Below are 23,323 nucleotides of genomic sequence, written 5' to 3'. Positions count from 1 at the left end.
TAAAAATTTATTACAGAAAATTATAATACAGAAAGTGTTCAGGACGTATTTATTCATGTGTTATGAACACCTACCAGAGGAAGTGTCTGATTTAAACAGTGTTTATTTTCTACGTAACACCCCCGGCATGGTGCCCTTACCTAACAGTGTTGAGGAAGCTGATGAAATGTTGCCAGGATATTTTGAGTTTGGTGTTTTAAATGGACATTCATTAGTCATGTTGGAACAAATTATTACACAAGTAAGTTTCTGATATTTTGAATTAGATTGAAATAATACAAAGTATAGAAAGAGTGTGTCAAAATAAATACAAAATACCAATAATTCAGTAAGCTTAGTTTATTTTTGAATATCTGAATCTAAAATACGAATAAACTTAATAATGATCCGAAATTCTGACTCAGAATGAGGTCTTATTACACCCCAGTACAAGGGGGACAAACATGGAGTCTTCATGGTTCAAAACACCAAATAACGTGGTTCTGTCTAACATTCAGCCCATGGGGACAAATATATTCTCTCTTTTTTGCATGGGTCATGGTTATGGTCTGATATTCAGCTAGTGGAGGCAAACATAGATAGCCAGTAAATGATATTAAACAAACTTTATCTTTCAGGTTTACATGCCTCTGTTGTCATTTAACCAACATAAAAATGGTGAGACGAAATCAGCCCATCATGCACGATTATCTGAACATAGAGCTGGAAGTCGACAGGATACAGGGACAACACAATCTTCAGAATCTTCAACCCCAGAGGAATCTAGCAAAATTAATGTGGCGGAGTCCAGAGCAAAGGCATTATTACGTGATGAGTTTTTAATTAGTATGCAAAAGTTCTCCGCCAGTATTAATCGAACATTACAACAAATCGAAGGCGAAGTTCGGCTGGAAATACCAGAACTTGAGGTTGGCTCAAACATTGACGAGATCTTGGCAAACAATGATCTGATGTGGCAGATTCGTGAAATTTGTGGGGAATGGCGTAAACAAGTTCAAGAAGCCTTGGATTCTCAATTGAAAAAGGGACATCACTCTAATGGTCCTTTAGCAGAAATTGACTTTTGGCGGGAACGTAACGCTTCATTAAGTGCGCTAAGTGAACAGTTAAAAATTCCAAAAGTGAAACAGTTTTTAAAGATTTATAGTCAGGTTGACAGTGATTTTGATGACCTCATCAGCGAATTAACAAAATACGACACAGAGGCCAAGGATAATGTCCGATTTTTATCCACGTTGGAACGCCATTTTAAGAATATTGCTCACGGTGCCACCTTTCAAGTGGTGATTGAGACAATCCCGTCAATGATGAATGCTTTAAGAATGGTGTGGATTATTTCCCGCCATTATAACAAGGATGAAAGAATGGTACCGTTAATGGAAAGAATCGCCTGGGAATTGGCAGAACGTGTTGCTAAGGTGATTGATGTAAGAGAGATATTTGAGTAAGTCAGTTTATATTTTTTCCTTCTGAATCTTTTGAAATATTTAAGGAGATGAGCTCTTACATGATCCGAAAATGTTGTTTGCCTTATGCCCCTTGAAATACAATTGAGGGAGCTGCGGTGGCTCAGTGAGTTAGACGCTTGCTCGCTAACCTGAAGGTCCAGGGTTTAATCCCGGCACAGGTCAAGATGATACCTTCAGACTTTTCAACCTGGTTTCCCCCTGTCAGTGATGTAGGTAACAGGGGCTGACATGGAAAAAGCGTCGAGTCGTTCGGATGGGACAATAAACCGAGGTTCCGTGTGTTACAGGCTGTGCACTTTAAAGATCCCTTGACAGTTGGAAATAGAAAAAGTGCAGGCTAATGCCGCTGTCGTGGCAAAATTTTCCTCATTGCACCCTGCATGGCGTTGCCCGTCTTCATTAGTCCACATGGTGCAGCAAAGTAGGATATAAAACTCCATTCATTTCATTTCATTTTGAAATACGATTGAGATCCTTTTAGTACCGATCGGGGGTTATTTCTTTGTGTTCCTTTATCTTTGGTTTTCTACCCCAAAAATGCCTATTTCTTTGTTAAAACTTTTTCTATAATTTGTTAGCGATGGTACAGATGAGGTGAAAACTAAAACAGCAGAAGCGTCTAAAATGTTGACAACGTGGAGAGAGTCCTATTTTGAAGTTCGTGGAATGATTGAAGCGTCTGGTCGAGATCAACGTTGGGAATTTGACAGAAAGAAATTATTTGAAAGAACAGACTATATGACTAGTATTTGTGATGATTTACATGAAATAGCTCAGGTAGAGTAAACAATATTGGTAAAGGGGTTGAGAGCTGACATGAGATTGACTTTCGCAAGCACTGGTTGTGTCATAATAACTGTTATCTTGAGTAGGGACAAATCCGACTTTTGATAACCAGCTGATGTGCAGAGCTCCTGTGCGAAACAACTCAACGAAATCAAAACCCATTGTGGGCAGCATGTGATAAGCTCGTGTCAATTAGCTAAGAGCAAACTTATTTGCAGGAGAAATTTTCTAAGGTAGTAAGCTTGCTTATTCCTTGTTATACAAAAATTATTACATTTTGAAACATTATTCCAGGTTTTAGAGGAATTCTATAATATATTTGGACCAGAGTTAAAATCAGTAACAGGAGATCCTAAGAGAATTGAAGATGTAGTTTATAGAGTGGATGCTTTAGTCTTTCCTATTCAACAGGTAATCTAATTTTTCACTTCAGCAGAGATTGATTCATTTACAGTGTCTTTCTACTAAATCAAAAAGATATAGATTTTGATATGTTTTTGGCACCTCAAAATTGTCAGAAATGAGTTCTCTGGGCCTTCAATTCTTCAAATTTTTTGAATACAAAATCATTCCTGGCGATGGGGCTGCTTTTAATTTGGGTTCTGAAATGTGCACTTGGTACTTTCACAATTCTATTGATATTCGGAAAGGGTTCAGATCATGCAACAATAAAAAGTCATGTGGAGGAGATGAAAAAAACCTTTTCATACACTAGATCACTGAATGTGGCATGTCTCCTTTGGGCTTATAAAGTTTAGGTGTAAAAACAGAGTTTTATGAGTTTCTTGGGCTGCCTGACTGTCTTTTGAAAGGCCGTTTCACATATTTACCAAGTATATGCTCAGAGAGAAACCTGTGCTTGGCACAGTGACAATTTTCTGGCTTCAAAATGCTATAAGATGTCTCCTGTCATACAAGTAGAATTGACTCCACCATATTTGTTTTTCAGATAACATTTGATCCGTTTTCTCAAAAAGAACAGCATCAATGGCATCGACTAAAAGCTAATTTTAAAAAAGAAGTTGAAGAGATTGAAGGAGAAGCCAAGATGTTTATTGATGAATCTTTTAAAACTTTACGATCAGCGGAGGGAGCTTTCGACATGTTGTTAAATTTTAAACATATTAGATCACGTGAGGCCATTAATAACCAAATGATGCAGAAATTTAAAGATATTTTAAATCAATATGGAAAAGAGGTGATTTGATTTTTTTGTTCCTGGTGTTTTTCCTGTTAATGTGTTCTAGGCCCTGACTAAAAAAACACAAAACATCCTGATATGTGCTGGTTGGTACTGCAGTTAATTTCAGGCTGATTCGCACCAATTCATTATCATTATGTTTCTTTTACTAATATAAAGAAAAAAGGATTTAAGTTTAGATTTTGAACCCTTAATACAAACTGTTTCTCAAGAGAAAAATAATAACTTCAGAGAAGATTTCCAAATCAATGATGATTATGATTGCTTCAGAAACTACCTAAAATAGAACCCTAAAATATCTAAATACCTATGTGACTTTTTGATTTAAAACGTATTATTATTTTCAGGTTGATACAATGGATCATTTATTCCGAGAGTTTCAAGATAGCCCACCTCTAAATAAAAACAACCCACCAACTAGTGGAACTATATTCTGGGAGAGATCTTTATTCCATCGTATTAAACACACGATAATCAGATTTCAAACTATGGACGAAATGATGTTAACAGCTGATGGGAAAGATGTAAGTTGATTTTTCTTTCGTGGATAGGTCAATATACTACCTATTGTCTTGTTCCGTGCACCTCAAAAGTATTGTATGATGAAGTTTTTATTTTTAATCTTGTAAAATTCTCACTCTAAATCTGTGTAATTCATACTTGCGATACATTTTGATTGTATGATTTTTTAAGAAACATCTAGGCCAAAATTCTAGTATTTTCAAGTAACCTGGCCACATATTCTCGAAACGATCTTAGCGCTAGGACATCCTAGAATCAATGTTAGAATATAAATCTAGGACATCCTAAGGCTAAGATCGTTTTTGAGAATACATGGCCTGTACTTTAGACATCCTATATTCAGCCTCTCCCTCTCCCCTGCTCATTCAACACTGTATGAAATTTAAACATTATTTTGACAATTTTTGCAACTCATGTTTAAATCAGAAACATCAGAAAATAGTTTTCTGTTAACATCACAATTTATTTTCCAGACTCGAGCTAAATATTTAAAAGTTGGTAAAGATATGAAAAGATTTGAAGATATAAAATATGAACAATGGCGTGATCACGTTGAACAGATTTTACCTTCATTGTTACGCCGTAATTTATTACTAAAACCTCATCATGCTCAATCTGGTAACCAACAACAACAACCTGCTATACAACATCCCGAGGATGGAACTCCATCAGGAGAAGGTTCGTGCTTAAAACTTTTTGAAAATCTGTTATATCGGGAAAAAACTGTGTTTTACCTGAAGACTGAAGGGAGATAATTTGAAGACTAAAGGGAGACAATTTGAAGACTGAAGGGAAATAATTTGAAGACTAAAAGGAGGTAATCCAAAGACTAAATGGCAATATCTTAAAAGGGGGAAACTATTTAAGGACTCAAGGGAGACAATTTGAAGACTAAAGGGAGATAATTTGAAGACTAAAGGGAGACAATTTGAAGACTAAAGGGAGATAATTTGGAGATTAAAGGGAGACATTCGATACTATTTGTTTACCTTTAAGATTTTATGAATTATAAAAGACATTCATTATTTCATTCTGTAAATAGATGGACCAGATCGACCTTCTAGAGAGTCATTTGTTGGTAAGAAAACATACCAATTACAAATTTTAATCATTTTCTGTGCCTTAACATTTGAGCAAAAAAATTGTAAAATTTAACAAATAGATGTGTATGAGTTTGAGGCATGTTTCTCAAAATACTTAACTGAGATAAAGTCAAGATTTTATGAATGGTAGTAATCTGATTGGTTAATAAAACTCAATTTGAAATATGTTTTAGTAATTGACCAATCAAATGAATGGAACATCTTCAGTCAAGTTTTTTGAGAAACTGGTCTCATTATTGTCATTACTTTTTATATAGATAATATATTTTTGATGTGCTAACAGATTTTTATTAATGGAATTTTTAACTTAAATTTTTAGATGTAGTCATAATATTTTTGCTTTTTTAGATTGCTTAATTTTTGATTAAAGCTCCACTTTTTAAAATTTGAACTAAGATACAAGACAACTAAATTACATTGAAAACCACATTTTTTTTCCAAAACAGCAAAAAGTGAAATTGTTTTTGTATTTGTGAATATTGTTGGTAAAAGATGTTAGTTTTTCTACGTTTTTTAAAAAAATGATCCTGGGTTCAAAGTGTTTTTTTGAAATTATTTCTAGAGGAATTATTTTTTTTGTAGGTTCTTTGTTTGAGATAAAATATTTAGTAGATTTCGATCCTCAGTTACATGAAATAATAGCAGAAACTAAATATATGGAACAGTTAGGTTTTTCTGTACCAGAATTAGCCAGGAACGTAGCCCTTCAGGTGAGGCGACAATTTTCCTATTTATTTTCTTTTGTTAAACTAATCAGCATAACTTTCTGAATGGTCTGTTGAACTTCTTTCAGAAGCCAGGGTGGCTACGGGAGGTTATTTGATAATAACATCTAATCATATTGATGAAGCATTTACCTGGCGTGCTACATGCTACGTGCTATGGCTCGTTTATTTTAAAGAACCCCTTGTAGTTTGAAATTGAAATAGAGTGTTTAAAGTCACTGTTATTGATAAATTTCCATCATTGTACACTGCATTGTATTTCCTGTCTTCATTGGTCTCAAAAGCATCTTCTGCTGGCACCCTTAACAGAGTTATCTAACCTTAAGTTCTGATTTGATGTCTGATGTTCAAATTGAACAGTTCAATGATAGTTTTTTTTATAAGAAGTTTTTTATTAATTTAAAATTTATTTTGTTTATTTTGACAGGAAGAGAAATATATAAAGTATGTAGATGGATTACAGAATATGTTATCACGATATCATCGTTTATTAGGCTCGTTAGACCCAGCTGAGGTTACATTACTAGATGATCATATGAAAGATTTAAGACGTGTTCTACGACCTGGAGCTAAAAGATTAAACTGGAACTCACTGGGTATTAATGACTACATGTCTAAATGTCAATCAGTAAGTTGTCCAGTCTTTTTAAGTCCTTTTTTTTATTGTGAAGAATAGTTATGAAAATTGAATTAGTTAGTCACTTCCGAAAGATTTCTTTCTAACGGTTTCATAGACTTGCAGGATTGATTAGCACTGCAGCCAGTTGACTATTGAATTGGTCATATTAAAAATAAAATCGGCAAAGAATTCAGCTTTCCAGAGATGACTGTAGGAAGACTCTCTCGGTAGGCAGAATAAATTTATTATTTTTATGGAGTTTAAGGATTTTACTGAGTTACCCAACTGACTGTTAAATACTGAACTTATTATCAGATAGGCAAACCTAGCAGTTGCTTTGATGACCTAATAATTACTTCCCTTTGTTTGCAGGCCATTGCTAAATTTGAATCTCTAGTCAATCAGATACAGAAGAATGCTCGTGATATTAACCAACGTTTATCAATGATAGAACATTCTAATATGTTCAAACATTTACCACCCAAATATGATGATATTCTTCCTAGTTGTAAGGTAAGATACACCTCTTGGCAATGATCTTTCATAAACTACTTACTTACAATGTGGTGGACTGGAATAATTATTTAGTATTCATTTTAAACGAATCATTTAAAAGTTGATAACTTTGTATACATTGTATTTTAGAGAGGATACTATACTGGAAAACCTGTTCCTTAATCCTATAATGTAAATAAATATTGTTTATACAAATAAAATACAGGTCATTTTACTGGAATAATGATGGTTGATGTTATTAAAGTAAGTTTTAAAACTTTTTTTTTTTGCCTTTCAGGAATTTTTTGAACATATTGAATCAGAGCGTCACAGAGATTTTGAATTATTAGCGAGAAAATATCGTGCAATAGGTCCGTTGTTAACCAAGATGGAGGGTCTAGTCGTACATACTAATACTGGTAAATCACCCAAACTCTCACAATACTACGCCTACTGGGAAAAACGCGTCTACGAATCTCTCACCAAGGTAAGTGAAAAGTAAATGAAATAATAAAAATGATAACTCGTCTTGTATAGCACCAATACAGTAGCACTGTAATAGAATTCTATCACTTTGTAAAACATAGTTTTAAAGGATAGATTTTAAAGCTGAAGTTTGACAGTACCTGTTACCTGTTTTCTTTTGCTCTGATATGAAGTTCTTTTGGCTAGTAATGTAAAGTTTCATTGGAATCACTTCAAGGAATTTTGCTAAAAAAAATTTCTTTTAGATGTGGAGTTGATTGAATTAATGTAACATTATATTTTGTATTTGTAGTTGGTAATAAGAAATCTCAAGTCGTTTCACCATGCATTAATAGGAGATAAGGCATTATTTCAAGTAGAGACGTTACTCGTAGCCCCTGATGTCGTTCTTCACCCACATACCAACGAGATAAATAAACTTATACTACAGTGTGTGAGAGATGGTGTAGAGGGGTAGGTTATTGAAAATTTTATTAAACTTTATTACGAGAAGAGAACTGATTGTGAAAAGCTTTTACCCTGTCTATGTGTATAAATCTTATTCAATTCATGTGTCGTTCATATTGAATTCAGAATGAGGCTCATAATGAAAACAAATGTAACGTGGTGTCACTGCGGTAAAATCGCCACCTTGATGTCTTTAAAGCCTCCTTCAGATGATGTTTACCATCACATATTTCTGAGAAAGAGCAGTTTTAAGCCCATTTTCTTACTGTTGATCTGGTGTTCAGTGATGTCAAAAGGCTATTCATTCATATTACATTGCTATGACGTAATTTGCGTTACGAATCTCTCCAAAACAAGGCGTGAGTAAGGTCAATGAGGGACACTGATGGTATTGATTTGCACTATTCCACTTAAACTAAGTGTTACATGATATCATTATAAAGCTCTAAGATATTATCATGGTTTATACAATATACCTCAATCCATGTTTTTTTTTGTACTAAGTTTGTTATTTTGTATGTTTCAGTACCAAGTTATTTGTAAGATGGATGAACGGTACATGTATCGAATGTCCACCACAGAAAGTAGAAGGAGAAGATGAACCTCATGTTTTTAGTTTCTTCTCTGATATTTCTAATAATTCTGAGATTTTAGAAGTTTGTAGTTCTATACACCAGTCTGTGAGACGAACATTAACCAGTCTCGCTAGATATCTTATCAGGTGGAAAAAATATAAAAGTATCTGGAAGGTTGATAAGGTAAGAATAAAATAATAAATGTCAAGGGATGTCTTAGATTTTTAATTTTTTAAAAATGTCCTTTTTCAGGTGAAGAGTTCTGTAAAAGTGACATTGAATAAGTCATCTTTCCTGTAAAACTAGCTGTAATTTGTTTGGATAATTTGGGAAAGATAAGTACTAGCAAATAGACAGGATCCTCGTAAATCAAATATGCAATAATAACTTTACATTGAAAGTATTCACTTTTCTGTTGATATTTATTTTATGACCAGCAATTTAAATTGATTTCCTACATTCCAGCAACCAATCGCTGATAAATGGTTCTCTAAAGGTCCCTCAGTGGTAGAATTTGACGACAAACTTCAGTACTATTATAAAACAATAGATGAAGTAGCAGCACTACCTACTGTTAAAGAACAAGATTTTATCAAACTCCACATGGGTCCGTTAGCTACTGACGTCAAGAAACACGCTAAACAATGGATTGATTGTTTGGGTAATATTTTACACACGTCTGCTAAAGAATCACTGGATCAACTCTGGAACATGATGGATGTAAGTTTCGTTTTTATTCTGTTAGAATTGCAAAATATGTTATTTATTTCATTAAGCTTAGAACTTTCAGTTAATCTAAAAGCCAACTTAACAGAAGGGAACTTCTTAACAGAAATTATCATTTAGAGATTGCTAACTTAGTTTTTGACTTGAATTAGATCATTATGGTTTAAGACGAGTATTTAAACATCGTATCCATCTATTTCAGGACAAGTCTGATGATTTAGACCAATCACCTGGTGTTTTAGAAGATTTAAAATCAGTCTTATCCACGATATCAGATATTAAAACCATGTCACTAGAGGTAGAAACTCAGATGAGAGATATCCAGGAACGATATCGTACATTAGCTATGTATAATGTTGAGGTACGTCAAATTTCTTATAACTAGAGGATTATCCTTAGAAGCACTGGCACTGGCATTACAATTTATCTTGCCTGGAGAGGTATATCTACAGTATTTAGTGATCTGACAAACAATTTAGTTGATCCGAGAACGTAGGATTTGATTTGTCCTACTGCAGGTAGCAATTCAAAGATGTAGGATCTGTTTAAAACAATATTTGGCACTTCCTCTTCTAGCAACAATAAAAGTTTGTGCATCATGTGATACACATACCAATATGGCTGACTTATTTGCTGCTTTCTTCAATTGTTTAGATTTTGGTTTATGACCAGCATTGATTAAGCAGACTAATTTGGATTCATTCTGAGATTTTTAGGGATAACACCTTAATCAATATTTGATATATTAACAATTTAACTGCAGGTACCTGAAGCTGAACGAGATCTCCAAGCCCGTCTGCCAGAAATTTGGGCTGATTTAGTTTTAAAATCAAAGAATGTCGACGCTAGTCTGATAGTCGTGAAGAAAAAATTCACAGAAATTACACAAGATGAAATAAAAGAATTCCGAAAGAATTTAGAGAAATTTGCGGAGACGTTTAAAATTGAGGGTCCGGGAGCTGTTGGCAATGACCTAGATCTAGGTTAGTAATTGAACTTTTTGATTATGCAATATGACACTGTTAGCTATAATGAACCCTCAGTTCTCACAAATTTGTTTTGGTTAAGCTCCGTTAAAACAACTTTCTTCTATTTATAGGTCTGGAGAAAATGAAGAAATTTAGACAGGAGGTGGCTCAGTATGAAGGTCAACGTAATGAACTAGCGAACGCTGAAAAACTATTTGATCTACCGATCACTATGTACCCTGATTTAGTACAAGTTACTAAAGATATGAAAGGCTTGGAGATGATCTACGCCTTGTATGAAGAACAGTTGGTAAGATTTTGTTTTTGTTTCGGTCTTATAGTGAAGCAGTTCTATTTCCAATACTTAGTCATAATGTAAACTGTAAATTGGCACAATGAAATATTAGTTTAAAATTAAGCTTGTCTTTGACAAGAAAAAGAAAAAGAAAATAAATATTTTGATAGATTAAGCAGTTAGTGTATGTATACAGTGTGATTATAGAATATAGAATTATAGAATATATAGAAACAAACCTACGGAGTATAAAAGTTGATGGCAGTAAACCGACTAAGGATTTATACCAGCACATTTGAATTAGGAAATTACACAAAAATAAATCTTCTGATACATCCAAATATTTTATAAATTACAGGCAGCGAGAGAACAATGGGCTGAAACCCTGTGGGCCAATCTCAACGTCCAGATTCTACAAGATGGTATTGAAGGTTTCCTGAAAACTCTACGAAAATTTCCTAAAGATGTTCGTAGTTTACCTGTAGCTAGAACTCTAGAAGAGAAGATGAAAGAATTCAGAGATTCACTACCACTGTTTGTTGATTTGAAACACGAAGCTCTGAGAGAACGGTGAGTTTTTCCAAATTTTACCAACCTGAAAGATCTTTTGAGTGAAACCGTTTCGTTTCTAGAAAAATCTAATCTGGTTTGTTTCGTTTCATTTCAGTCACTGGAAGATCTAATCTGTTTTGTTTTGTTTCATTTCAGTCACTGGAAACATCTAATATGTTTCATTCTGTTTCGTTTCATTTCAGTCACTGGAAAGATCTGATGAGTAAAACTGTTCATTACCGTGTTTCTTTTTTTTTTTTCATTTCATTTCGTTTCGTTTTGTTTCATTTCAGTCACTGGAAAGATCTGATGAGTAAAACTGTTCATTACCGTGTTTCTTTTTTTTTTTTCATTTCATTTCGTTTCGTTTTGTTTCATTTCAGTCACTGGAAAGATCTGATGAGTAAAACTGTTCATTACCGTGTTTCTTTTTTTTTTTTCATTTCATTTCGTTTCGTTTTGTTTCATTTCAGTCACTGGAAAGATCTGATGAGTAAAACTGTTCATTACCGTGTTTCTTTTTTTTTTTTCATTTCATTTCGTTTCGTTTTGTTTCATTTCAGTCATTGGAAAGATCTGATGAGTAAAACTGGACAGAAGTTTGATATTAATCCTGAGACTTTTACCCTTGCTAATGTCTTTGCCATGGAGTTGCATCGATTCCAAGAAACTATTGGAGAAATTGTTACCTGTGCCAGCAAAGAGATGGGCATTGAGAAGGTAGGCTTAAAAACTATCTAGGGTGGGGGGTAATTTTAGAAGGGGCAGGCTGCAAAGAAATGGGCATTGAGAAAGTTAGTTAAATATTGTGTGGGGTAGGATATAATTTGGGGGGAGTGGGGACTGTAAGGAGATGGGCATTGAGAAGGTAAGCTAGAAATTGTGTGGGATGAGGAGAGACTGAGGGGAGGAAGGGGAGGGGTGGCTTTGAAATAGTGAAACTGTTTGTAGACCAATGATAATGAGACAATGATATAAAGCTTATTTATGTAATAAGACACTGTTCCAATGTGATATGTTTAACCATGTCCTGTACTTGTGTTCTTATTAATGCTATTTAATGTCTCATAGAACTTCTACCATGCTGCCATCCAAGTTTCAGACATCAGACCATCATCAGGACAGTTTGCTTGCGTTATATCACTTAATTTTCCAAAACAGAAATTTAGGTGTATGTCTAAAGTAAACTCATCATCCTGTTATTAAAGTAACAAATTTTATCAGTCACATTTTTTTAAAATTTTAATTTATTTTTCTCCAGGGTGTACGAGAGGTAGAAGAGACTTGGAGTAATATGAAATTTACTGTTCAGGCTTACATGAAGGGTACGAGTAACCGTGGTTACATACTGGGAGCAGTGGACGATATTCTACAAATACTTGACGATAGTGCCATGAATCTACAGAGCATGTCGGCATCACGATTTGTGGGCCCGTTTTTAAATTCTGTACAAAACTGGGAAAAGGGATTGTCTCTGATATCTGAAGTATTAGATGTAAGTAAATTTATTTTCGTTTGAGACATGTTTGATAGAATTATATTTTATGCCTTGTATGGTTTTATTGTAAGAGGGGCTGACATGGAAAAAGTATCTAGTCGTTTGGAGAGGACAATAAACCGAGGCCGTAAAACACCATTCATTTCATTGTATGGTTTTATTGGTTGACTCATTCATAGTACAATGGTTTACTTGGAATTTTGGGTTTGGCAACTTTATCCGAAAGGATGCATGAGTATTATAGAAAGTTGGTATCCAACAAATTCAAGGGTGATTTCTTGAGGTTAGATTAAACTTTACAAAAATAAAATTTTTTAGTTCCTCAATATCATGTATTTAGGTTTGATGGAGTAATTTGTTTAAGCCATACAAAAGGAGTCAATTTTAGGTCTTTATTGTTGATTCCTAGCGTATTTTACTGATTATTTCTGAGGTTAAGACTATCAATATATAAATGTTTCTAGGTATGGATGGTGGTACAGAGAAAATGGATGTATTTAGAAGGAATATTTATTGGAGGTGATATTCGCTCTCAACTTCCAGAGGAGGCCAAAAAATTCGACCAAATTGATAAAACATTTAAAAAGGTGAGCTGACACTCTGAAATGATTTTTGATAAAAAAAAAAAAAGAATTTTGCAGACCAATGTTCAGGTCATTATGAAATATTTATATTAAAGTTTTTAAAAGCAGTTTTTTGTTAAATGATTTGTTTTTACTCAAAATATTTTATTTTCAGATTATGAACGACACATTTAAGGTTCCGACTATCAAAACAGCTTGTCACGCTCAAAACAGACTTGCAGACTTACAGAATCTTAGTTCCGGTCTAGAGAAATGTCAGAAATCTTTGAATGATTATCTGGATTCCAAACGTAACGCCTTCCCACGATTCTTCTTCATCTCAGACGATGAGTTGCTAAGTATTCTGGGTAGTAGTGATCCTGAATGTGTTCAAGAACATATGATTAAGGTAGGTCAAAGGTCAAAGTGTAAAAATATTATGGGATGTGGATATTATAATTGTTGAAATAAAGGTAAAGATGAGACGTAGAGTAGTTATGATGAGAGGGAGAAGGGGTGAATTGAAATCATGTGGGTAGAAAATCATTCTGGAGGCATTTTTGATGAGGAATTATTCATTATGGTTAATTGATGCTATCAGTGTCCCTGATACATATAAAAAGTTTAGTAAACCTCTTTACAATCCCTTTAAATCCATTATTTCATTTCATTTTTTCTTTCATATTTTTAGATGTTTGACAATATCAGTTCTTTGAAATTCCAAAAAGGAGCGAATAATGAAATGGTGGTAACGGCCATGGTGTCTGCTGAAGGTGAAATGATGGATTATCGTACGACTGTGTCAGCCGAGGGCCGTGTGGAAGACTGGATGACCAGTGTTTTAGACGAAATGAGAAGAAGTAATCGTCTCATTACCAAGGAGGCCATCTTTACTTACTGTAACAACATTAAGAGGTTTGGACTAATTTTTGTTAGAAGAGAAAATATCATCTAAAACAATTGTTGTCAAGGCCTACTATATAGGAATTTAACCACATTTAGAAGGAGAGGACATCTTTACTTACTGTAACCACATTAAGAGGTTTGCACTTACAAGCAAATAAACTTAGAAAAGCAGGACGTAAAAGCAATTCATTTCACTCTATTCATTGTCATTTTACTTTGATTTATTTCATTTTGATTGGTTACATTTCTTTCCTTTATATTTTTTTCAATTTTATTTAAATGTATTCTAGAGTTGATTGGATGATGCAGTATCAGGGAATGGTTTGTTTAGCTGGTAATCAAGTATGGTGGACATGGGAAGTAGAAGATGTATTTAGAAAAGTTAAAAAGGGAAAGAAGACAGCTCTGAAAGATTACGCTAAACAACTTCATGGTCAAATTGATGATTTGGTAGTCAAGGTACGTCAAGGCTTTTACAATTTTCATTTTCTATGCATCATTTCATTGTTTTCGCAACATTTCATTGTTTTCGCATCATTTCATTGTTTCCGCATCATTTCATTGTTTCCGCATCATTTCATTGTTTTCGCATCATTTTTGACAATTTGATCGTCCAGATGAGAAAAGCAATTTTTGTTGTTAGTGCTTTCATTATTTTTCTCAATGTATTTGTATGACTGAATTGCTATCATTATAAGTTAGATTAAGGCCCAAGTTTTTTGTGTCTATTTCTATGTCTAGTGATAATCTCTTGCTGCTGACACATGTTTCAGATATACAATCCTCATCAGGATTGTCAGTGATGAAAATTGGGATGGGGATAAGCTGTCTTATACCAGACTTTCTCACAATGTTTATTATTTTCTAGGTACGATCTCCACTGACTAAGAATGACAGATTAAAGTTTAATTCTGTGTTAATTATTGATGTACATGCTAGAGATATTATAGATGGTTTTGTTAGAGACAGGTAAATAACACTGTTATATTCCATTTGATATTATTAAATTCTAGAACTATCAAATTTAGTTCATTTAGTTTGAAACTGTTCAATTCACCAGGATTCAATTGTATGCTCTCTATTGTTTTGACCCATACTGAATATTAATTGTTCAAGAATAAACTGTTAATTTGTTTACTTTGCAAAAACAATGGCTATTTCATTATAAGATATATTCAGTGCCTGTAATTTATGACAATGTTTAACTATTTTAGTATTATGGATGCGCGAGAGTTTGAGTGGGAGAGTCAGCTAAGATTTTACTGGGAGAAAGAACCTGATGAATTATTAATACGACAGTGTACAGGAGATTTTGGGTATGGGTATGAATATATGGGTCTGAACGGTCGACTGGTTATTACACCACTAACAGACAGAATATACCTTACACTTACTCAGGTAGGCGGAGTTTATAGGTTATGAATATTCATTATCTATTGGTTTGTATTTATAAATATAATGACCAACTGGTTATTAGTCCACTTACAGACAGAATATACCTTGCACTTGCTCAGATCGGTGCTGTCTATTATTGTCCATGAATATTCATAGGTTGTATTTTTAACAGTGGATGAATATTCATAGATTTGTTACAGCTCATGAATATTCATAGGTTGTATTTTATTTAAGCTCATGAATATTCATAGCTTGAATTTTGTTACAGCTCATGAATACTCATTTGCGGGGTTAATTATAGCTCATGAATATTCATTATCAAAATGCAATGGTTTGTATTTATGAGAAAATGGAAGTAGACTATGCACTGCTGCTACCCAGACAAAACTTAAACTTCCATGTAGTGTTCTCTAACAATGTAAGACCAATGGTTTGTTTCCACCGTAGGTGATAATGAAGAACTTGAATGTTTTGGCTTTCAGCTTCCCAACTTTTACAGAAAGTAAAACTCCATTTCATGATCTGTATTATTCATGTTGTGTCTCTATTATATTTCCAGGCATTATCAATGAATCTTGGAGGGGCACCTGCAGGTCCAGCTGGTACTGGTAAAACAGAAACAACTAAAGATTTAGCTAAAGCTCTGGGTTTATTGTGTGTTGTTACTAATTGTGGAGAGGGCATGGATTTTAAGGTGAGATAACTCTGCAAAATCAACCAACTGATTCCACTGATTAATGCTCAAATCTTCATTTCTGTATTTTATTATTTTAATGAATGTTCAAAGAGTTAAATCTAAAAAATTCAAGTTAAATAGAGAAAAGACAATTTAGGTAATAATCTGTCCAACATGTCTGCAAAATCAACCAAATCAACATCCCTTTAGGCAACATATTTTCAATTTGTATATAATGTTAATTTTGTTAACGAGTTGTATATTTTATTTGTAGGCTGTAGGAAAGATATTTTCTGGTCTATGTCAGTGTGGTGCGTGGGGTTGTTTTGATGAGTTTAATCGTATTGATGTCTCAGTATTATCTGTCATCTCAACTCAACTTAAAACTATACAGAATGGTTTACTACTTAAACTCAAACGCTTTCACGTACGTTTCTTTATTTTATATATTATAAATTATCACTTCTGTAATACAGTGGTCTTAAAATATCAAGTCTTTTAAAAGTTATCTCCCATGAGAGAGATTGGTTAGCCTCATAGAGTTATATATAGTTAAAGAGGCTATTAAAGATGGATTCCCTTATTTTAATTTATGAATATGAAAATGCTAATACTTATATGAATAGAAAGTAGAGGTGTTCAAATGACTTGGAAAAATGACAGTTTTTCTCACATCTCCATAATTATTTCATAATAAGCTAAATTAGAAGAGAATTACCAGCAGAAATCCAATGAGTGACCGATCAAGAAAGGTCAAAAAGTTTTTTTTTTGTTTATCCAGACTGTACATACATGGATATTTATGATTGGTTAAAACACTAAATTATATGCAATATAAGAACATAATGATATGATAAAGAATACATGATAATTCATTAGAAACACCAATTAATCAAATAGTTTGCTTAATTTGACTCTAAAAAAAGAAGGAAACCCTTCTGTAAGCAGTAATTGATATTGAGATTTATCAGATTGTAGGGGGAAATAATTTAGCTGGAAAGCACTGACTGAATAATATATCTAATAATTTGTATGTATCTGTTACAGTTTGAAGGTCAAGAAATCAACCTGGATTCCCGAGTTGGTATATTTATCACCATGAACCCTGGATACGCTGGTCGTACAGAATTACCCGAATCAGTGAAAGCCCTATTCCGTCCTGTGGTAGTCATAGTTCCTGATCTACAACAGATCTGTGAAATTATGTTGTTTTCTGAAGGTTTCTTACTGGCTAAGGTATTTATTCAACAGCAACAAGCTTCTGACATCTGCTTCAGGTACACAATCCTCATCAGGACAGCTCGTTTTAGAAATGGAGGTCATCTCATACTGCCAACATGATTGTGTTAGCTATACACAATCCTCATCAGGACAGCTAGGTTTAGAAATAGAGGTTAACTTTCCAATATACTTTATTATACAATAGAACTTAATGTTAGCTAATTGACAAGAGTTCATCTCATGCAGCTGACAAATGTTTCAGATACACAAACCTCAGGACAAACAATATGTTTAAAATTTCAAATATAAGACGTTAAATATATGATAATAATTGATTACAATTGTTCTCTATTTACTTTCAGGTATTAGCAAAGAAAATGACAGTATTATATAAACTAGCTAAAGAACAGTTATCTAAACAATATCATTATGATTTCGGTTTACGAGCATTGAAATCTGTATTGGTCATGGCTGGAGAGTTAAAGAGAGGTTCCCCAGATCTTTCAGAGGTAAGATATTATTTCAGATGACTTCAACAGTCATCAGAAGACCCTGTCTACCAGCTGGTTCTTGTTCAAACCCCTTATACAATGATTTAACAAGGATAACAACTTGGGTACTTGAGGACCCTGTCTACCAGCTGCTTCTTGGTAAACCCTTGGCAATGATTTTACTAGGATAACAACTTGGGTACTTGAGGACCCTGTCTACCAGCTGCTTCTTGGTAAACCCTTGGCAATGATTTTACTAGGATAAGAAGTCTTCTTGAGGAACCTTCTACCTTCTGGTCCTTGGTCAAACCTCTCGGTAATGATTTTAAAAGGATAACAAATAGGGTCTCAAGTTTCCTTTCTACCAGTATCTGGTCCTTGATCAAGACTTTTTGCAGTAGGGTTATAAGACAAGTCAGGGTCAGAAAAAGTAATATATAATGTATTTTACTTACAGGATGTGGTACTGATGAGAGCTTTACGAGATATGAACTTACCTAAATTTGTGTTTGAAGACGTTCCGTTATTCTTGGGTCTGATTGGAGATTTGTTCCCCGGACTAGACTGTCCACGTGTTCGTTATCCTAACTTCAACGATGCAGTGGAGGCCGTGATTCAAGAAAATAATTACATTGAACTACCTCAACAGGTAAGGGACTTTAGTTTGATTGGTTTTCGTGTTTTGACATTGATATCATATTGTCAGATCAGCAGAGTTACAGTATAGAATTATTCTTGAATTGTTAAAACTATGGCAATATGACCAAATTTTAAGACATGCAAAATATATTTAACAAATGTTGGCTGAAATTTTTTCTTTTGTCTATAAAACGATTGTGATAAGTTTTGTTGAAATTGTTTGATAATTATTCAAAATTTGGTTTAATTTTGATAAATTTTGTTGTGTTTGTAGGTTGATAAAGTAGTACAGATGTATGAAACTATGTTAACACGTCATACTACTATGATAGTTGGTCCCACTGGTGGTGGTAAATCAGTTGTTATAAATACACTCTCACAGGCTCAATCTCGGTACGTATTATATAATGACTAATATAATGTTAAAGCATGTATAATCCGCACCCCTTCTTACCCTCCAGTATATCTGAAAAAATCTGTCACCGTAATTAATGTGCAGCGAAAAAATCAACAAGTCTGGCAAGCCTATTTTAGCGTAAAAAATTGTACACTATTCATGCAAATATATATTAAATTTGTATCATTTATTAAATTTAAGGAACTCTTATGTTTTTGTATTTAATTTTGAAAAATCACGGTCATGTCATGCTCATTCGAGAACGTAATTTATTATCCTTGTTATATCAAAAAATTTGTTTCTTTCATTTTATAAGTAATATAATTCAGGGCAGGTTCCACAAAAATCGAACGATTGATTTCACCATAAGTATGTTATTTCCTGTTTTAAAATTCAGCACAAATTCTTTTGTAAAACTGGACCAAGGTTCTCTTGTCATGATAGTTATTGCCTAAAGTCTTTACCAATACCACGATTAAACTCCTTTGATGAAATCTCAATTATCTACATTGCTGTGTATATTTCAGATTAGGAATCCAAACCAAGTTGTTCACCATCAATCCTAAAGATCGTAGTGTAATTGAACTCTATGGTATCTTAGATCCAGCCACTCGAGATTGGACGGACGGATTGCTCTCAAATATTTTCCGTGAAATCAACAAACCCACAGATAAAAATGAGAAGAAATATATCGTATTTGACGGAGATGTTGATGCATTATGGGTAGAAAATATGAATTCTGTCATGGATGATAATCGTTTGATGACGCTCGCTAACGGTGAACGTATTCGACTACAGAAACATTGTGCCTTACTTTTTGAGGTATGCTGAGTTTATTTCACTCATATGGGGAGAGAGCAGACATTTTCCGAAACTTAGAAAACACAAGCCGTGGCATCACAAAATTTGCAATTCATAGGGGTTTAAATGGGTCTTGTCAAAGGTTCTATCAACCCTTTTATTTAACTTCAACTTAAAATTAAATTGTAATAATTGGGTTTAAGTGCAAAAACAAGTTAAGGCAGACATGCGCAACATCAAACTTAAAAATTAACTGTGGCTTTTGCTACATAAACAATCGTTCTATTTTGGGATGGATAAGTCTGGTGATGTAATAGGCACTTTCATTCTTCTCAAGAAATATGTGGACTCTTTGAAAGTTGTTGAGTTGACAAAGCTTAACGCCAAACATTTTAAGCTATGTGAACTCCCTGAATGAGATTGACAATCTTAGACTGACAACCTTGTAAATTCATCCTAGTTATATTTTGCTATTAATTAAATCTTGTTCCCTAGGTATATGATCTACAATATGCATCACCAGCTACGATTTCACGCTGCGGTATGGTTTACGTCGACCCTAAAAATCTGGGCTACAAGCCATACTGGGATAAATGGGTGAATGTTCGTAACTGTGGTAAATCTGAGAAAGATGATCTGAACCGTCTTTATGAGAAATACGTACCCAATCTGATTGATATGGTAGTAGAGGGAGTGGTCGAAGGACGGCAACAAGAGAAGATCAAGACTATCGTACCACTGACTAATCTTAATATGGTAAGTTAGATTTCAGAGAATTTTTAGGATATTTCAAATCTTACTCTGTTGACTCTGTTTTTCATTTCGTTCAGGAAAATGTTTTTCAGGCTATATATGCCTTGATTTTAGCAGCAGGATCTTTCTTGAAGATTCTGGTTTTTGCTTTGTTTTGGAATGTTGGGGAATTTTCACCAGAATTCCGACATCTGATATTCTATATCATATATAATACTAAACTTAAAATCTCCAAATGAAATTCATGTCACCTTTTATCAAGCAATAAGGCTGAATATGACATTTCACCATGTTTCTCGAGATATCAGTTTGGCTTAATTTGGCATCAGAACATATTCGACTTTTGTATCCATATTAGAATAATGTTTTAATATTTTAGGTAACTCAACTAAGTATGATGCTAAACGCCCTGCTGACTAAAGAAATCCCAGAATTTGAAGAGCTAGAAGCCTTGTTTCTCCAGGCTCTTTATTGGTCTATTGGTGCTGGTCTACTAGAGGCTGGACGTACCAAGTTTGATGCTTACGTGAAATACCTGGCTTCGTTAACAATGATTACTGATGATGACCAACAGGCTGGACCAGGTATGTACATTTCAGTTTTCAGTTTCAAAATTTTTTTTCAAAAAGGGTTTTACTTTTGACCGAGGTAGGTTGGAAAGTCTGACATAGAGTTGGTAAATGAAATTGAAATGAATGGAGTTTTACTTCTGCATCTAATTGGACTAATGAAGACAAGCAACACCATGCAGTGTGCAATGAGGGAAATTTTTCCTTGAAGACGGCCTTATCCTTCTCTTCTTTGCTTTTCAACTGTCGAGGTATCTTTAATGTGAACAGCCAGTAGACTCTTGGAAGCACAGGCATCAAAATTTTTCTTACCATGAGGACTTGAACCTACGGCACCTAATCGCCTAGCAGACGACAATCCAACTCGTTACCGATTGAGCTATTCCACTGTCACTGGATATTATTGGCACTTCAGACTCAAGAAATATTTTAATTTTTAATTCACAGGAGAACTACCTCAATCTTCATTACTGTATGAATACTACTGGGATGGTGAACAGAAGAAATGGATTCCGTGGGCTAAACTTGTCCCCAAATACATCCATAATCCAGAAGTGAAATTTAACGAAATCTTGGTACCTACTATTGATACAGTTCGTACAACATGGCTGATTAAATTAATGGTGGAGATCAAACGTCCAGTGGTATTAATTGGTGAGACTGGTACATCCAAGTCTGCTACCACGGCTAACTTCCTTCGTGGTATGGACCAAGATGCTCATGTAAGTAGAAAATACTTTTCAAATTTTGTTATTGGTTAGGGTAAAATTTTGACCATGTGATGAAAACTTCTTGATATTTTGCCAACTTAAACTATATCACATAAGGAGAAAGCTTGAAATTTGCTGACTTAAAATGTTTTAGACTAGAAACATACAGTATTATTTTTATCTTGAAGTTAAGTATGGAAAGTCGAAAGAAAAATGTCTGTATCATATGGGCACTAATTGGTAATTATGCAAGATGGAATTGGATGAAAAACACCCTTATTTTTATGACTCGAGTTATTTTTTTTAACATATTTCATTTTTTTCACAACGTCTAATATTCAAAATTTTCCCACCTTTCAGTTGTTATTGAATATGAATTTCTCAAGTCGTACTACCTCACTAGATGTTCAACGTAATTTAGAAGCTAACGTTGAGAAACGAACTAAGGATACATACGGACCTCCAATGGGAAAGAGATTGATTATATTTGTTGATGATATGAACATGCCACAGGTAAGGTTCATTGCGTGTTTTTGTGGTGATTCGGGGGTGTCTTTAGGCACTTGTGTCTTAGGTTTCGTCTTCTTAGGAATCAGGGGTAGCTCAGTGATTGAGGCACTTACTCGCTATAGTCTGAATCATCCAATTGGTCTGTTATGGACGAGTTAGGACCTTATAGCTTAAAAGAGATGTTATGGCTTTATAATTCTGCTAACTTGCTAGTTCGGAGGTTTAGGGTTTCATCCCAAATGGCTTTGATAGAGGAAGGTTGATCTCTTACCACTGTTACCAGATAAGGTACTGAATAATAAGAAGTAAAAGTTACGTATTATTTTGTAGGTTGATACGTACGGAACCCAGCAACCTATAGCTCTATTAAAACTCCTGTTGGAACGTGGAGGTATTTATGATAGAGGTAAAGATTTGAACTGGAAGAATTTGAAAGATATTGGATACATCGCTGCTATGGGTAAAGCTGGTGGAGGTCGAAATGAAACGGATCCTCGATTCGTGTCGTTATTCAGTGTATTCAACATGACGTTCCCGAGTGAAGAATCCCTGTATAGTATCTACTATTCTATATTAAAGGGCCACACCCAGGCCTTCCCTCAAGAAATACAAGATATAGTTTCATCCATTACTAAAATGACTATGACTTTATATGGGTAAGGAAATTAAAATGTTGTTTTATTATGTATATAGGGGATTGTTAAACAGTTTCTGAAGTTCTATTGTGTATAGTTAGAAAGTTTCTATGAAACCTCAAATTAAGCTGAAGATTGCTAGCATCACAAGTTATGAATGACTTGAACACTATTTTAACAGAACTTAAAACCTAATTTTTTTTCCTCTTTTCTGTATTAAGTTGATACAATTTCATTAAGAATTTCTCACCTGACAATTTGATTGACAGCTAGTTACGCTTCCTTCACCCACTTCTTAACCACACTTTTAACTTACTATGATTGAAATATTACAAAAAATCTCTTATTATATATTTCAGAATGATCGTTAAAGAGTTACCTCCCACCCCGTCTAAATTTCACTACATCTTCAACCTTCGTGACTTGTCCCGAATTTACAACGGATTGTGTCTTACCACTCCTGATAGGTTCCAGAAACCAGAGCAGTTCCTGCGAGTATGGCGTAATGAGTGTCTCCGTGTCATCGGTGATCGTCTGATCAACGAACAAGACAAGGAAATAGTCAATGTGAGTAGCTATTAAAGTTATTA

General features: G+C 34.1%; 1 protein-coding gene across 1 annotated transcript in view; it reads left to right on the top strand.

The window, feature by feature from the left end:
• Nucleotides 1-34: 34 nt before the first annotated feature.
• LOTGIDRAFT_122204 (hypothetical protein) overlaps nt 35-23,323 on the top strand; it is a gene marked incomplete at both ends in the record, with an annotated part of 38,188 nt that continues 14,899 nt past the window's right edge. The window contains 40 exons of the mRNA XM_009059446.1: nt 35-241; nt 618-657; nt 703-1,444; nt 2,048-2,246; nt 2,550-2,666; nt 3,205-3,453; nt 3,804-3,980; nt 4,452-4,596; nt 5,664-5,791; nt 6,234-6,434; nt 6,798-6,938; nt 7,219-7,407; nt 7,699-7,859; nt 8,380-8,611; nt 8,894-9,148; nt 9,357-9,515; nt 9,918-10,137; nt 10,254-10,432; nt 10,776-10,987; nt 11,533-11,689; nt 12,231-12,464; nt 12,932-13,054; nt 13,206-13,439; nt 13,722-13,945; nt 14,227-14,395; nt 14,805-14,905; nt 15,151-15,334; nt 15,891-16,025; nt 16,282-16,434; nt 17,055-17,243; nt 17,591-17,737; nt 18,177-18,398; nt 18,633-18,751; nt 19,283-19,577; nt 20,052-20,312; nt 20,689-20,893; nt 21,326-21,600; nt 21,949-22,101; nt 22,429-22,754; nt 23,093-23,304. Of these exons, the coding sequence (XP_009057694.1) occupies nt 35-241; nt 618-657; nt 703-1,444; nt 2,048-2,246; nt 2,550-2,666; nt 3,205-3,453; nt 3,804-3,980; nt 4,452-4,596; nt 5,664-5,791; nt 6,234-6,434; nt 6,798-6,938; nt 7,219-7,407; nt 7,699-7,859; nt 8,380-8,611; nt 8,894-9,148; nt 9,357-9,515; nt 9,918-10,137; nt 10,254-10,432; nt 10,776-10,987; nt 11,533-11,689; nt 12,231-12,464; nt 12,932-13,054; nt 13,206-13,439; nt 13,722-13,945; nt 14,227-14,395; nt 14,805-14,905; nt 15,151-15,334; nt 15,891-16,025; nt 16,282-16,434; nt 17,055-17,243; nt 17,591-17,737; nt 18,177-18,398; nt 18,633-18,751; nt 19,283-19,577; nt 20,052-20,312; nt 20,689-20,893; nt 21,326-21,600; nt 21,949-22,101; nt 22,429-22,754; nt 23,093-23,304 (8,071 nt within the window). The remainder of the gene's footprint in view (nt 242-617; nt 658-702; nt 1,445-2,047; nt 2,247-2,549; nt 2,667-3,204; nt 3,454-3,803; nt 3,981-4,451; nt 4,597-5,663; nt 5,792-6,233; nt 6,435-6,797; nt 6,939-7,218; nt 7,408-7,698; nt 7,860-8,379; nt 8,612-8,893; nt 9,149-9,356; nt 9,516-9,917; nt 10,138-10,253; nt 10,433-10,775; nt 10,988-11,532; nt 11,690-12,230; nt 12,465-12,931; nt 13,055-13,205; nt 13,440-13,721; nt 13,946-14,226; nt 14,396-14,804; nt 14,906-15,150; nt 15,335-15,890; nt 16,026-16,281; nt 16,435-17,054; nt 17,244-17,590; nt 17,738-18,176; nt 18,399-18,632; nt 18,752-19,282; nt 19,578-20,051; nt 20,313-20,688; nt 20,894-21,325; nt 21,601-21,948; nt 22,102-22,428; nt 22,755-23,092; nt 23,305-23,323) is intronic.

The sequence above is a fragment of the Lottia gigantea genome, assembly GCF_000327385.1.
Source record: "Lottia gigantea unplaced genomic scaffold LOTGIsca_39, whole genome shotgun sequence".
Lineage (NCBI taxonomy): Eukaryota > Metazoa > Mollusca > Gastropoda > Lottiidae > Lottia > Lottia gigantea.
This window is presented reverse-complemented; position numbering and strand designations above follow the sequence as displayed.